The 14011-nt window shown below is 48.9% G+C and overlaps 1 protein-coding gene across 2 annotated transcripts in view; it reads left to right on the top strand.

The window, feature by feature from the left end:
* Positions 1–14011, top strand: part of fnbp1l (formin binding protein 1-like) — a 48267-nt gene that overhangs the window by 19924 nt on the left and 14332 nt on the right. For both annotated transcript variants that reach the window (XM_035413719.1, XM_035413720.1), the window contains exons 2-3: positions 11170–11285; positions 13801–13851. In XM_035413719.1, coding sequence (XP_035269610.1) covers positions 11170–11285; positions 13801–13851 — 167 coding nt within the window. The remainder of the gene's footprint in view (positions 1–11169; positions 11286–13800; positions 13852–14011) is intronic.

The following is a 14011-nucleotide window of genomic DNA, read 5'->3' as shown; positions in this document are numbered from 1 at the left end:
ATGAATCTGTTCTTTGCAAGCTGTATATTTACATTTTTACTGAATCATGCTGAGAGATGGCTGACGCTGCCCTTATAATTTTTAGAACTGCAAAGATTATTTTTTATAATGCTTCATGTGCATTGATTAAAGAGTTTTGAAAACAATTTAATATTTTACTAATATTTTAATTCATCATCATAAATTCAAAATGGTGGACAGAGAATTGTGATGCTTCTTACCGGCTGAACACATGGTGTATCCTCTTACTTGAGTATAAATGTCTGCAGTCTGAAATCAGAATCTCTGTGGTTATTTTTAAAACTGGTTTCTATGATGATGATGATGATGCTGCGCAGCAGTGCCTCAGTGTTTTTGGATCTCTTCAGAGATGCCATTTCATCACCGAGTACTGTTCTGGATTCCATTAATATGAAATTCCATGCAAACAGTGAATGTTTCCCTTTTGTTAATGCCCATTAGCATGTCTGGTTCAGGCACTGACCTTTAGGTACCAGCAAGTATTCTCTGTGAGGGCCTGGTTGAGTATTTGTGCAGTTGTTTTGAACAGTTTTATTCTGTATTGTAACTGGCCTGTAGAGTACACATTCACTGAAAACAGCAATGTTTCCTCTGTCCAGCAGAGTAATACACATGCTCAGGTGAGTACTTTAAAGACCCAGGTTCTCAGAAACAATATTAAGGGTAAAAATGACCCATTTTTCTGGTCTCTCTGGTTCAGGGCTAGCTGGTGATCCACCACAGTGCTCCTTTTGTTCTTAGAATGGATTTGGGAGACTCTGAAGGCTGCGGGAGCTTCTTTATATTACAAGAAGCTATTGTTCGGCTTCTCCATGAAGTCTCTGTTGATAACGCTCATAATGGTAGCTAGTTGGTTTAAATTCCACTGACCCCAATGCATCATAAGAGACCACACCCCTTGCGTCTGCCAGTGTTATCCTTTTGTATGAAAATATTTGAGACACTGTAAATGGACTGCAGTACAACTAAGATGACTTTGGGTCCATTTTAAATTCCCATGTCTGAAATTTCCAGTTAAGATTTCATCTTAGATTAAGATTTGCATTTAATGGTGAGTACGTAGACTGGTTAGTTAACAGATAGGTTAGTTAAGCCTGCAGACTTCCATTGTGCAGTGTCATTTTTATGAAAGAATGTCGGTTAGGATTTTGGCTCTGCCACAGCTAAGATAAGATTCAGAGCAGTCATAATTGATACATTTGTCTGCTCTATCATAGCTCTGTCAAGTGCTGCATTTGCGCAAACCACATTTAATCAAATGAAATCCAAGTGAACCCTTTGAGAGCTTTGATGGCCTACCATGAAGTGCCTTGGCATTGCCTAGTTAAATCAAACATTAAAACAATACATTTCCATTATTTAGGACTTTCCCGACTTTAATGTATCGGGCTTTCTCTGACTAAACCCCTTTAAGCCCGTTTGACTCCTTGAATCACAGTGAGCCGGCTGTCTCCTGGTCCCATTCCTCAAATGACATGCTTTAGCTGCAGAGACTCAAACCTGGTGGAGGCTTTGTCTAATTCTGTATCAATGTTAAAATCGATTGAAACGCCTCTCTTACTGCTGCTCACTGATCTTTACATCAGTTTCTATTTTGACATTGACATAGCAGCACTGACTGTCCTTTGTTCGCCTTTACGTTTCCTTTTCATAGGTAGTTTCATAGACCAGCTAATAGTTTTATGAACGCACTACGTTCTTTGTTTTTTGTTCGGTATTTTAATCTAATCTAGTTTTTCAAAGGTCTCGTTGTTAAATGATTGACAGCTTATTCTAATTATGGCTTAAGTCATGTTGTTTATACTCAGTGTGTGTTCAGATGTATGTAAATTAATAGCAAAATGAATAAAATGAGAGCTGTATGTTTTTTCTTTTGTTCAGCTGAAATCAGTCAGGCTGCACTGATGATACAGCATAACCCATTCGCACACACTGTTGTTACGCTAGTTAAATATTTTACACAATAAATTGCCCTGGCTTCTGAAGCTTGACCTGCATATCCATGCAGTACTAGGAAACATGAAAGAGGGCAAATCGCTTTTCAGTTTGCAGTGAGATTTAGGCTACAACCTCTCTTCCACATACTCCACAACCACAGTGACATGGAAAGCATTAACTACTGAAAAGAGGGCACCAGAGCTTTCAAAGGGCTCTTTACAATTACCGATTAGCACTGCCTCACATACATATAATACAGAATTACACATTAATGGCTCAAAGCTACCTCAGGTTCCTCCAGGTCCTGAGGAGTTGGATTTTAAGTGAATGAGAGATGAGATCTAGTTTGCTTCTCTCTCTGAAGGGATTCCTCTGTGAAGAATCTCCTGGCATTGTGAGAGCATGTGACTGTAGTCTGACTCTCCGGAGCCTCCTCCTCCTCTCTCTCTCTCTCTCTTTGGAGTCCTCAGACAGTGCTGCAGCTGACAGTGATTCAACTCCAGCGCCGGCCCAAACATAGACTCTTAATGCCATCGCCGGAGGGCGCGGGACCATGGAATGACTGTTTATGATGTCATCCCTGGACTCATCAGCAGCTCCCTCCAGAACCTTCCACCATTCAGGCAAATCCAGTTCACCTCCCAGTGTCTGATATGGTAAAGGGCCAATGGAACGCAATGGAACTGCCCTGTTTTCTGCCACCAACGGGGCTGCGGACGTGTCCCTCAGTCCCAGCTGTGGAACATTGTGTTTGTTCCGGGCTGGTCTGAGCCCGTCTTCCGTCTGGGCTTGAGGAACAACCGTTCAGCGCGGAGAATATAGGTCCCACGCACCGGCTTCTTCCAAACACGGGTTCGACGTGAGAGTAAAGAAACCGTGGTTAGAGAACGGATCCAGCATCGAAGAGCAAGTTTGAAGTGATCTGGCAACCCCTGCTCATTTGCATATGCAGCTCACGTGATGCTGCCTCCCTGTCGTCCCACGTGATAGTACGGTTGCCAGTGCACTGTGGGAGAGTCCTCCTCAGTCAGCTCCAAAGCCAGGCTACAGCAGGCAGGCTGCCTATCGGCTCACCCCAATCATGAATGTTGCAGTACTCAGGCAACTTAATACCACACACTTTCTTCACCCCCCGCCTCTTCCTTCTTCTCTCTCTCTCTCTCTCTCTCTCTCTCGTAGGTTTCTTTGCACATCAAAAGGGGGTGCTTTGTAGCGCTGGGGATGAGGCCTGGGCCCTGCAGGAGCAGAATGGGGATGAAAGGGGGGAGTCGGCTCGTGCCCCTGGGCACCTCATTAAGGACAGCAGGTTGCTGGGAGGATGTGGTGTACTCCAGGGCTGGCATACGCTTACATCCTGCGCCTTTTTCTTTTTTTTTTTTTTGCATTCGACCCCAGTCATCGAGGAATTTTCCTATGCTCTTTTCCTTTGTGGAAAGAAACCCAAACCGCAGTGATGGAATCTAGCCATCTGTGTGATAGTGCAGGGCGCCGTTCATCCAGCGAAGCCGTCCAGGCCGAGAGAATGGTGGAGATTTCTTGGGGATGCAATTTCAAAGCCAGCCTTAAAAGTTGGCTGGTTTTTTCCCCTCACGTACATCTCACTTTTTCTTTTCCTTGCGTAGTTGCTTCGTATTATTGGGAGAATGAAAGCTGATTGGTGACTGGGTGCTGAGCTCTTGCCGTTTGCGGTGTTGTCACTCTTGCAGGATGAGGTCGGTCTTTTGGATGAGGCGACATATCGGAGTCTGTCCCTGCTCTTCACAGTGGCTAGTGGCTGTGCTGCTGTGGTCTCTGCACTGGCTGCCTGCAGTGCATTTCCCCTGCAGCTCCATATGCAAATTGAACCTGTTGTTTTCCCTTTATGTAATGGAGCCAGTGGTTAATTTGCCCTTTAGTATTTAGTCCAAGTGCCCTAAATACTAGTCTGTGTGTATAGGTCTGAAGTTGGCAGCGTATCAGAAAGTCTGGACCTCGTGTGTTGGTTCACTGACATCGCTTCCTGACATTATTCCAAGGGAGGATGTTTCCTCTGTGACCTGACAAAATGCCTCTTCCGATATGGGAGTGTTCCTGGGGAGTTTATGGCATCTTTATTTCCTCGATCCTTTTCTGTTTTTGTTTACGAGCCTTTCTCAGCACATCTTATCTGCCCTAAAGTCCTTATTCAGTGTCTTCTCAGGGCTTCCAGCAGAGCTACTTTATGTGCATAGCAGGTCTGCCACTGTATGTTTCATATGGAGAGAACCGTGGGACTAAAGGAACACCCTTAAAGTTTGTCAGCAGCCGCTGTGCTTGTAGCTGTGTGTCTGTGTGCTGGTCAGATCTGCATGTGACATCCAAGAGTTTCCCATCCTGGTGCACAGAGGGAAAGATCAGCATAGTAAGGGCTGGAAAGTACATGGATTTTTTTGTAAATGGAACCGGAGAGGCCATTTATAAACCGCAGAAACTGCACTGAAATCCAAACGTCAATCCTCAACAAAAACAAATGGCTTTGGACGCGGAAGGGAGGGGGTGAGAGGTGGGGGGGGGGGAGGCTTGCAGTTCTGTACGAAATGTCCTAAGAGCCTCAAACATCATCTCACAGTGGAGGGAGAAAGAGAAACTCTGGGAGAAACCTGATCTGCTGAACAGGCATTCTCTGAATCTCCACAAATTCCACAGACACCAGGCCAGAGGAAGCTTGTTCCTAAAAAATTCCCATTTCCTGTACTGTTGCTGCTGGAATGGGGACGAGAATATCAGCTGCTAAAAAGCCCTGCGGCGTGAAACTACCGGGCTTCTGACGGTACCTGTTCTTTATGCGGCGTCCGCCACACAGAAACTCCCCCTTTTCATGAATGTTATTTACGTTTTTCAATGGAGCGAACCGGGCAGCGATCAGGTTTCTGTAAGCTGAGCCCAGATAGCTGTCTCCTGTAGCCCAGGGATGCGAGCAAGCCCGGGGGGGGGGTTGGCTCTGCATGAGCTCATGTAGTTAATTATTCATGAGCATCGAGCACTGGTTCTTTTAGGGAAGAGTAGCTGTGGACGGTCATGTGTGACCGGGTGACCCGAGAGTGACGGAGCAGCCCCTGCCGCTGGCCATGACCCGGAGGAAACCCCGCCAGTGGCTCCGTGCCGTCGCCGTGGAAGCAGGAATCTCTTTAACCTTGTGTGTGTTCCACTGTTTATTTATGGGCAAACAGATTAAGGACTGTCCGGGCTTGGCTTGGCGTGTTTTTTTTTACGTAAAGCTGTGCATCTCAAGTGAGCAAAGGGTCACTTTTCATCTGATAATGCCCTGTCCAGATCTGGTCAGAACAATAAACGTGTAATTACTTCCTATCTTGGAAGAACCTTGGAGTCCTTCTTCAGGAAGCAGATTCCGGGCCAATTAATCAGTGATATTGTTTAGGTCAGGGGCAGAGTGTCAGCCCAAGGTCTGGGCAGTCGGGTGGAGCTGTGATAGCCAGCCTGTGATTGGTCGTTTACAGCTATGGGAGTTGCTAACTGGAAGGCAGACCTATGCCTACAGAATGTTCTGGCACCCCTGAATATGCAGGCCCTGCAGTGCCAGGCCCCGCTGTGCACTACTTAACACCTTGCCCGCTTGAGACTGTTCAGTCTGCAACTGACTTTAATGAAGCAACCTGTGTAGTTTATGCATGTGACTGAGATCGGTACTGTTACTGTGCTTCCACAGGTTGCTCTTTGGCTGACCCTGAAGTCTGGCCTTTAGATAACCTAGATGTTTTGTAATGTACGTGTTTCCCTCATAAAAATGTCTCTCTCCCAGCCAGAGTGAGGCCTGGTCCCCTCTGTAGCACGGTGGCCATCGGAGACCTGTGTTTGCTGGATGTGTAATCAGTGAGATATGTCTGTCCCCAGCACACCGCTTTCAGTTTAGCCAAGCCAACGCTACGGCCTTCAGCTCGTCAAACCCCATAAAAACCCACTTTCAGTTTAGCCAAGATCTACCATTATATTTCCTAGCGTACTATCACTCTGAGATTGAGCAGCGTGCTCCATGTGAAATTACTCACACATACGGTACGCAGTGCGCGGGATCCACCGGGGATAGGAGGAGGCTTCCAGGCCCCCGTCTCACCATGATCTCAAGCTGGAATTTCTAATTGAAACCATCCATTAGGCCAGGAGGCTGCTGCAGCAGGGGACCCCCACGCACTACAGCGCGGTGCCATTACACACGGCCTTATCAGACATGCTTACCTCACTGGGACGTCAGCCAAATGACTGATGGAGAACCGGAATCTGTTAAAATCTCACTTCTGTGGTACAGTACCGTCCCCCACCGCCAGCGTCTAAATCTGCATCCGAGTCCTTGTGTCAGTCTGGTTAATAAAAAGGCATTCTTTTTTTGGTCTGCTTTATGAGGTGATGGCAGTGTTGTTGTAGTGTTGCCACAGTACTGTGGTTGTTGTCTTGCATGCTAAGCATAACTGGTGTGGGGGTTTTTTTTTTTTTTCTTGTGGAGCAGTGGGCGATATTGTTGACTGGGCTACGGAATTTTTGACTCAGCAGTGGGGTGAGTGTTCCACTGTCGTGTTTGCATTATTTAGTTTTTTGGGCAGTAGTGTGGTGAGTTGTGTTTGTGATGTTTTTGTGGCGGTGCCCGGGGGGTGGGAGTCTCAGGTAGACCTTGCTCAATGCAGGAGCCCATTGGCTTGAGTGAATCTGGTTCAGCAGGGGGAAGGGGGGTGGGGGGGTGGGGGTGGTACGGCATATGAGGACAGCTCGTTCAGAACAGGGGTCGTACTGCTTTGGCTGTGATAAGTGTATCCCCGGAGCACTAATCTTACAAGACATGACGTTAAAATTCAGTGTTGAGAAAACAGTCTGGTCTGGTTAAAGTTATGCTCTGGTAGTGGCCACAGGATATAGGCTAGAGCGAGCTGTTCGTCATGTCAGATCACACTTTCGCACATGCTGTGGTCACACTGCATATTTGCGACTGGGCCTCACAAGGTTAGGAAAACCAAAGATATCCGCGTCCCAAAATGGCCGCCTCAGTCTGTGAGTTCACTCGTCGGATGATGGTGATGCTGCTTATCGCACCGCAGATTAAATTCCTTTTAAGTTACCTGTTTGAAGGCACCGAGCTGAACGTGCCGCAGACTGTCCTGTCCACGGAGCCGAGAGAGAGATAATGGCTCGCAGACAGACGCCAGACTGCTCTGTTTTTCCACTCGAGCGGAGCACCGGTCTGCCGGTGCAGTGATTTCCCTCAGTGGTGAGCCTCGGGGCTGGGGCTTCCTGCTCACTGCACTGAGAGTAATCCAGTGCAGCTCCCTCGTTTGCCCCTTTAACAAACCAGGGCACTTTGCAGACGCTCCCTCAGTGTTCCAGACTTATTCTGCAGGGTACACGTGCCATTCTTTTTTTCTTAACAAAAATATGAAGATTGACATGACACAGTCAGGTTTGGATTCTCCATGTTCCTGTACGTGTAACATTTTTTTATTTTTTCAAACAAAAAGTCAGCAACATCAAAAGATGGAAAAAAATGGTTTTATTTCTTGGGAATAGTAGTTCATAGACAACATTTCTTTTACAGCTGGAAGTCAAAGGAAGTTGTTTACTTGTAGAAAATGATTAAGCCTGACTCCAATTAGGGAGTGCAGTGTTGACACTATGAAAATAAACACTAAAGAAGCTGTTGGTAAGCAGAGCCTGTTATAGTATATATCAGCGAAAGTCATGAATGAAGTCAAATATCGAAGCAATTGAACAGAACTTTAGTTTGATTTAGGTAACATTTTAGTTCATTTGTTTTGCTGAAGCTTTTATCCTGTGGTACTCCAGTCAAATAATCAGAATTGTTGCTCTTGTGAAAAGACTACATTTCCCACAGTTCTGGTCAGCACTGTGTTTGTGCATGCAAAATTAGATAAGGCGGGAAAGGCTGCTGTCGGGGTCAGTGTGGGTTACCTGTGCTTGCAGGTAGTGTCTTTCATTACGGCCTTCACAGACACACAGAAGCACAGCCCTGACCTTGGGAACATCAAGGGGAGATTCACAGACCTCATTACGCTGACTCATTCCACAAGGAAACCATTTCAGTGGAAAAAGAGTCATTTCCATGCAGCCGAGTGCTGGATGTGTCAGTTGTGGGGAGCCGATTCTGGGTCACGAAGGAGTGTCTTTGTGAGGCTTTTCGGAGAGAGTGAGGCCCAATCATCTGTGGACTCATGCGATCTCTGGCCAATAACAATGGGTCATCATGGTTCACAGCTCTGGGATGCAAAACCCTTGACACCTAATTATTCTATCATTGCGTATTCCATATGTCCTCGAGCATATTTTTCAAATGAGAATGTCTGTGTTGTTCTTTTCCTCTTTGCCGTTACACTCTCTCCGTCTCTCAGGAATTCTCTTCTTCGTAGGCTCATTTTAAATTTTTTAGTTTTTAGTCATTTTTCGTTTGTCGCCCTGGACATTTGATTGGACCTGAAGAAATGTGCTGGGCTCAGTGCCTTTTCCCTGTGGGACTGTTGAGCTTTAGCATAGGAGGGACTAAACGATACACCCACGTTATTGTGACTGCATGTTCCTTTCTGTTCTGTAAACAAGAACAGGGTTTTTTTGAGAAGGAAAAAACACGCAGTGATTAACGCCCCACCCCGTGACCCTGAAGATCCCGGGCGGCCGGCCGGTTGCTCTCCGGAGCTCCGCCCGGTAAGGGGGTCTCGGCGAAGCCAGGTCCAGATTGCGCTTCCCCCTGTGTGTGTGTCGGAGGACCTTTTGTGTTGGCGGCGGGCCTCAGGAACGGCGAGGGGTTTGATCGGGGACGGCGCGGCCATTGTGCTCCCTCCGAGGAAGTCCGCTGGCTGCCGTCCACGGCCGCCTCTCCGCACCCGCCTAGCAGCGGGTCCACCCCGCCACCGACGACACCGACAGACAGACAGACAGACAGACGGACCAGGAGGGGCGATGAGCTGCTCTATCACGCTTCTTAAGAGCGTCTCTCGCTCCCTTTTCCCTTATCAGAGCCTGTCGTGACAGTCAGAGCACCTTCTCTTTAGATCTGGGCCCTTTGTGTCTGCGTTAGCCTTCAGGGATGAAGCGCGTTTCGCTGTGCTGTGGTTGGACCAGCCCGTCCTTGAAGCAGCCACGCCCCTAAAGAAGCCACACCCGCCCTGCTTACCGGAACGGGCTGTATGCCACGCCTACGCTCTCCGGGGCGCGGGCTCAGGCGCGGCGTTTCTGCACAACCGGTCCTGCCGCTCTGGTGAGGGGCGGGTCCGTCTCCTCCCCCGCGGCGGGACACGCCTCCTCGGCGCTCAGCCCGGGGCGCCCCCCCCCCCCCCCCCGCCGTTTTAATCGTCTCTTTCGAGGTGTCTCGGCTCATGCCGTTTCCCCCACCGGCCCGTCTGTCGGGCGTAGACGCTCTCCGCGGGGTTAGATAATCCAGTCATCCCCGCACCGGGCACGCTCGCTGTGTTTCCGTCTTTATTTCTTTCGGTTTGGCCGAGCGTGGAGCCGCTCTGAAGCTCCGGCCCCAAAGGCAGGTCTGGTGCCTGGTGCCTGGTGCCTGGTGCCTGGTGCCTGGTGCCTGGTGCGGGCCCGCTTGCTTACAGGCCAGGCTCGGATTAACCCACTGCACAGCACAGTAGGAGGGGGTTTACTGGGGATTTGAGGGAGGTTTTGGGTGATGCCCCATTAGCTGCGACTAGCTGTTTAACTATGGAAAGATCACACACATTTCCCTGTGACATTTTTATTTCTTCATATCAAATGACCTTTCTTTTTTTTCCTCCATATAAAATGATTCTGGGCTGATGAAAGCTAGTTTTCATTTAGTATTTGGTAGCTGCAGACTGATGGTTACTTTTTTTTGCACATTTTTGCTAACATTTTGTTTCCGTACACAAGATCACTGAAATGGAGGTTGCTATTTTTCTGCTGGGTATCTGGATAACTGTGTAATAATTTGCTGAATGAATGTTTGAGAGCTCGGAATCCCTGCCTCGCTCCCTCCAGCACGGGCCTCTGCGATGCTCTTTAATTAAAGCAGCGTTAATGTGCGATTCGGGACGGAGCGGAGTGCTCCTGGTCGGTGAGGGGTGCGTAGAGCAGAGAGCGAGCTGGCAGGAGCGTCGCTGCAGGCTGGAGGACTCGGCCGGTTCTGCCTGTCTGTGAGGGGCACTGAGCCCTGAATGAGCCTCCGCTGTCTCCTGTCTGATTGACCGCCGGTGCCCCAGGGCTGGGGTGGTGGGGGCGCGTGCGCCGGACTGTTCTTCAGTCAGACGTTTCCTTCCCTGGTCGCGGCCCGCGAGAGTCCTGCAGTTCAAACAGAACGAGACATCACCTTCTGTAGCCTTCACCCTGTGCAAGAGTGAGGCCTTACGCTCAGAAGCCAGCTTTGCTTCAGCCATTACAGGCAGCTTCATTGTGTGTGTGTGTATGTCTGTGTGTCTGCCTTTCTGTGTGTGTGTGTGTGTGTGTGTGTGTCTGGCTGTGTGCGGTACTGTCTATCTCATGTGCCTGCAGCTGCATTTGCATGACAATGCCCGGTACGCTCAGTCTGGTAAATCTGTGAAATATAATTACCACGAACTGTGACATTTCTACATGTGGACCTCTTTATGCGTGCGTTGTGAAAGCGCTTTGAAAGTGTGGAGCGCTAAATTTAGATTTGCCGACGGCTCCAAGGCTTCCTGCTCGTGTTTATGACAGATGCTGTGCTGCTGGAGGGAAAGAGTGGCCCTCTCTGTGCAGGCCTCTGCTTATAGAGATGACGTCCAATACCCCACATCCATTGATCTGGATGCAGATGAGGGGTTATGAGGGCGTGTACTAGTGGCTGTGTCGCCTCTTGGGTGCGGAAGGTGTGGATTCTCCTGATGTTTGCGAATGGGTGAATGTGTTGGTGCTGTCGGGTGACGCAGTGGCTGTCGGTGTGTGCATGGTTGATGAAAACAAACAACGATACTGAAGTACCCCACAGGAAGCTGTTTATGTGGTGTTCTTGAGCAGTGAGGAAGTCTTTAGTTTTTCTTATTACTGTACTGTGGGAGAGGAACTCGCTGGTTTCAGGTTATCTCAAAACAGACCTGATCTCTCATTGACCAACTTGTACCGTTTGATATATTTTTTCCTAATATGGCCAGTTTGTAAATCTGTGATTCGTGTTCTTAACTTTCCTCTGGCCCTGCACAAGAGCACAACCGCTACAGTAATCCCCCTCTCTCCTCTTGTTCCTTTTAGGACCAGTTTGAAAACCTCGACAAGCATACGCAATGGGGTATCGACTTCCTGGAGAGGTATGCAAAGTTTGTCAAAGAGAGGCTGGAGATCGAGCAGACCTATGCAAAGCAGCTGAGGTAAGAAACCGTTCTGCCCTTTCTCTTCGGTCTTCTGCTCCATTCTCCCCGAGAGATGCCGTATCTTAATGTTTCTCTTGGCTGTGATGCGTCTGTAATTGCACGACTGGACTTTCTATTGTGCTACTACATTTAGCGGCTTTTACTCTCCTGTGGTGCTCTATGCAGTCATTATTCAGCAGAGCCCGCTGTAGAAATCTGCTCTAAACGAGCAGACAGTTTGCAAGTGGAAATATAAGCTGTGATTGATTTGAAATGTCTGTCGGCCACAGCTCGTGGCTCGGCTTGTTTAAACCCCTCCTCCTCCTCCTCCTCTTTTCATCCTGGAAGATGCACTTCCTCTCAGCCCAGCTCCCTTTTCTGCTGCGTGTTCATAAATGGCATCGCGGGTCACAAATTAAAAAATGAGGCTTGGCGCAGGCGCGGAGCTGTTGACCGTCCCGTGCGCGACTGCTCCGCACGTGTCCTCCCCGCGTTTCGGTGGGGGTGAAGGGAGCCCCCGGTGCCCAGGAGCCAGCTTATCTGTGACTTCCCCCTCTCTCACAGCAGGCCCTCTCTCACTGTATCTTTCACTGATCCAGTGGAAATGAGTGCGGGGGGGGGGTCCCTCTGTCCATGTGGACTCGCTCCTTTGAGATTCTGCTGCATTTGCATGCATATGAGCTTCTTTTATAGAACAGCACATGAGGCTGCTTTTGCTTGGTTTGGAGGTTCCTGTGTAAGAAGTATTTTTGGCTTGTCTTTGATCGCTTCTTAATAACCACAGTAATATTGCACATAATGCAAAAATGTGAAATCTGGAAGGACATTTTTAGATTTTTTATTAAATAGGAATATTTGCATTTGAGGTTTTCATCCATTGCTTTATTGGCTTTTTTTCAGTTCGAGAACCTTTTAAGAATAAGATGTGAACTGAAGCAACCTAATGCGCGAATGGCCTGTTTAAAGGATGAAATTAATCAGTTGATCTGCTCATCGCGCTGTGCAGATGTTCATAAGATTTTGCTTGTGACACAGAACGGAAATTCCCAAATCCCTTACTCAGCGTTGAAAATGGAGCCTTGTGTTTTCCATTGGCTCTGAAGTGAACTCTGTAATGATACACTTTTGCGATTGCGTTCTGTTTGCACACAGTTGCGATGCTCTCACAGATATAGATTTTATAGATGGGTGCAGGAAGCAGCACGTCCGTCAGGTCTGTACACCGCATCACTGTGTCCCTCTCCCCAAAAATCAATGTCCTCTCTGCAGGGCGGACGGGGGTTCCAGCTGTGCACCCCCACCCCACCCCCGCTCTCCCGTGAGGCTGCGCTCGCTCCCCACAGACTTTCGGGTGTTGCCTGGATACAGCATTGAGTAGAACACCCCCCCCACCCCCTCCCCCAGCCCCGCTGCATCTGAATGAGCCCGCTACTGTATTTCCTCATTAACACCCCCGGTCACATTCCACCCCAGCAACCGAAACACCCAACTCACAAACCCAGGCCTGCAGAGAAAACCATTCACTCTCGTCTGAAAGGGAACTCCACTGGGCGGTTATTAAATGGATCCTCTTTTCCCTCCACAAATTTCTAATGGCTACCTTTTTTTTTTTTCTTTTTTCCCCGAGTCGGCCCGTTTCTTCTCAGGTTTTGGTCTTTGTGCAGCTGGGGTAAATCAAATGGTGGTGACGGGCCGGCCCAGTCCAGACGCCGAACAGCGATTCCCACACGAGTGTAACGCGGTGAATAATTTAACGTGCGCGATTCGCGGCCAAAAAGGGGAACAATGCGAAATGTCCCCGCCGCATTTTTTGAACGCTGCGCCTGTGGACTCTTCTGTTAGAGGGAATTGATTTCCTTTAACAAGCGCCTTTTTGTTTTACTGCCAGAGCCCCCGGCCGTTTCTGCGTAGGTACGTGGTTTTGTTTTTGGCGAGGCACCCGGGTTCGACGTTCATCGTCCTTTTGTGTGGAAGTTTTCTGGTGACCTGGTTTTCGCGGTGGGCGTGCGGTGGGGGTGGGAGGCGATTAGGGGGCTGCTGAAGGAGGAAGTGGCAGACATCATTAGTTGAGCACGGTTAGCGGTAGCAGGGGATCCCCCTGATGACCCCCACCCCCCACCCCCCCAGGAGGAAAACGTGCGTCTGTCCAGAGGGACTGGGAAACCTTATCAAAGATCAAAGAAAGATGTTTTTTTCTCTTCCTTTTCTACTGAATGTATTTTTTGGAAACTGCGAGAGAGGGGGAACGTAAGCTGAAGCGTGCTGCCGGATGCACTCCAGTGCGTTTGACCTACTTTAGCCTCCCAGCGCTGCGCAGATGGTGCATTCTCCAATCAGACCTAAACTCAGTTTGTCTCTTCAGATATTTACTCACAAAAAAACTTCTGTGAAGGGGTAAATGAGATGGAGTGGGTCTCTGCTGTCTGTGTGCTCTGTCTGCCTGTGAACCCCGCCCTCTTCTGCGTGTGTGTGTGTGTGTGTGTGTGTGTGTGTGTGTGTGTGGGAGGATCTGAATGTCTCCGTCTGATTGCAGGAACCTGGTGAAGAAGTACTGTCCGAAGCGCTCCAAAGAGGATGAACCCAGGTCAGGCGCCCGCTCTCTGCAGCATCGGTCAAAAAACACAGCGGTCCGAACACAGCGGTCAGAACACAGCGGTCCGAACACAGCGGTCACACGCAACACTTCTCCAGCGTCTGTCGCCGGCGGCAACGGCACCTCAGACAGCCCGCGCGCACATCCCCGG

The sequence above is a fragment of the Anguilla anguilla genome, chromosome 4 (assembly GCF_013347855.1).
Source record: "Anguilla anguilla isolate fAngAng1 chromosome 4, fAngAng1.pri, whole genome shotgun sequence".
Classification (NCBI taxonomy): domain Eukaryota; kingdom Metazoa; phylum Chordata; class Actinopteri; order Anguilliformes; family Anguillidae; genus Anguilla; species Anguilla anguilla.
The sequence above is the reverse complement of the archived record's forward strand: the minus strand, read 5'-3'. Positions and strand labels throughout refer to the sequence as shown.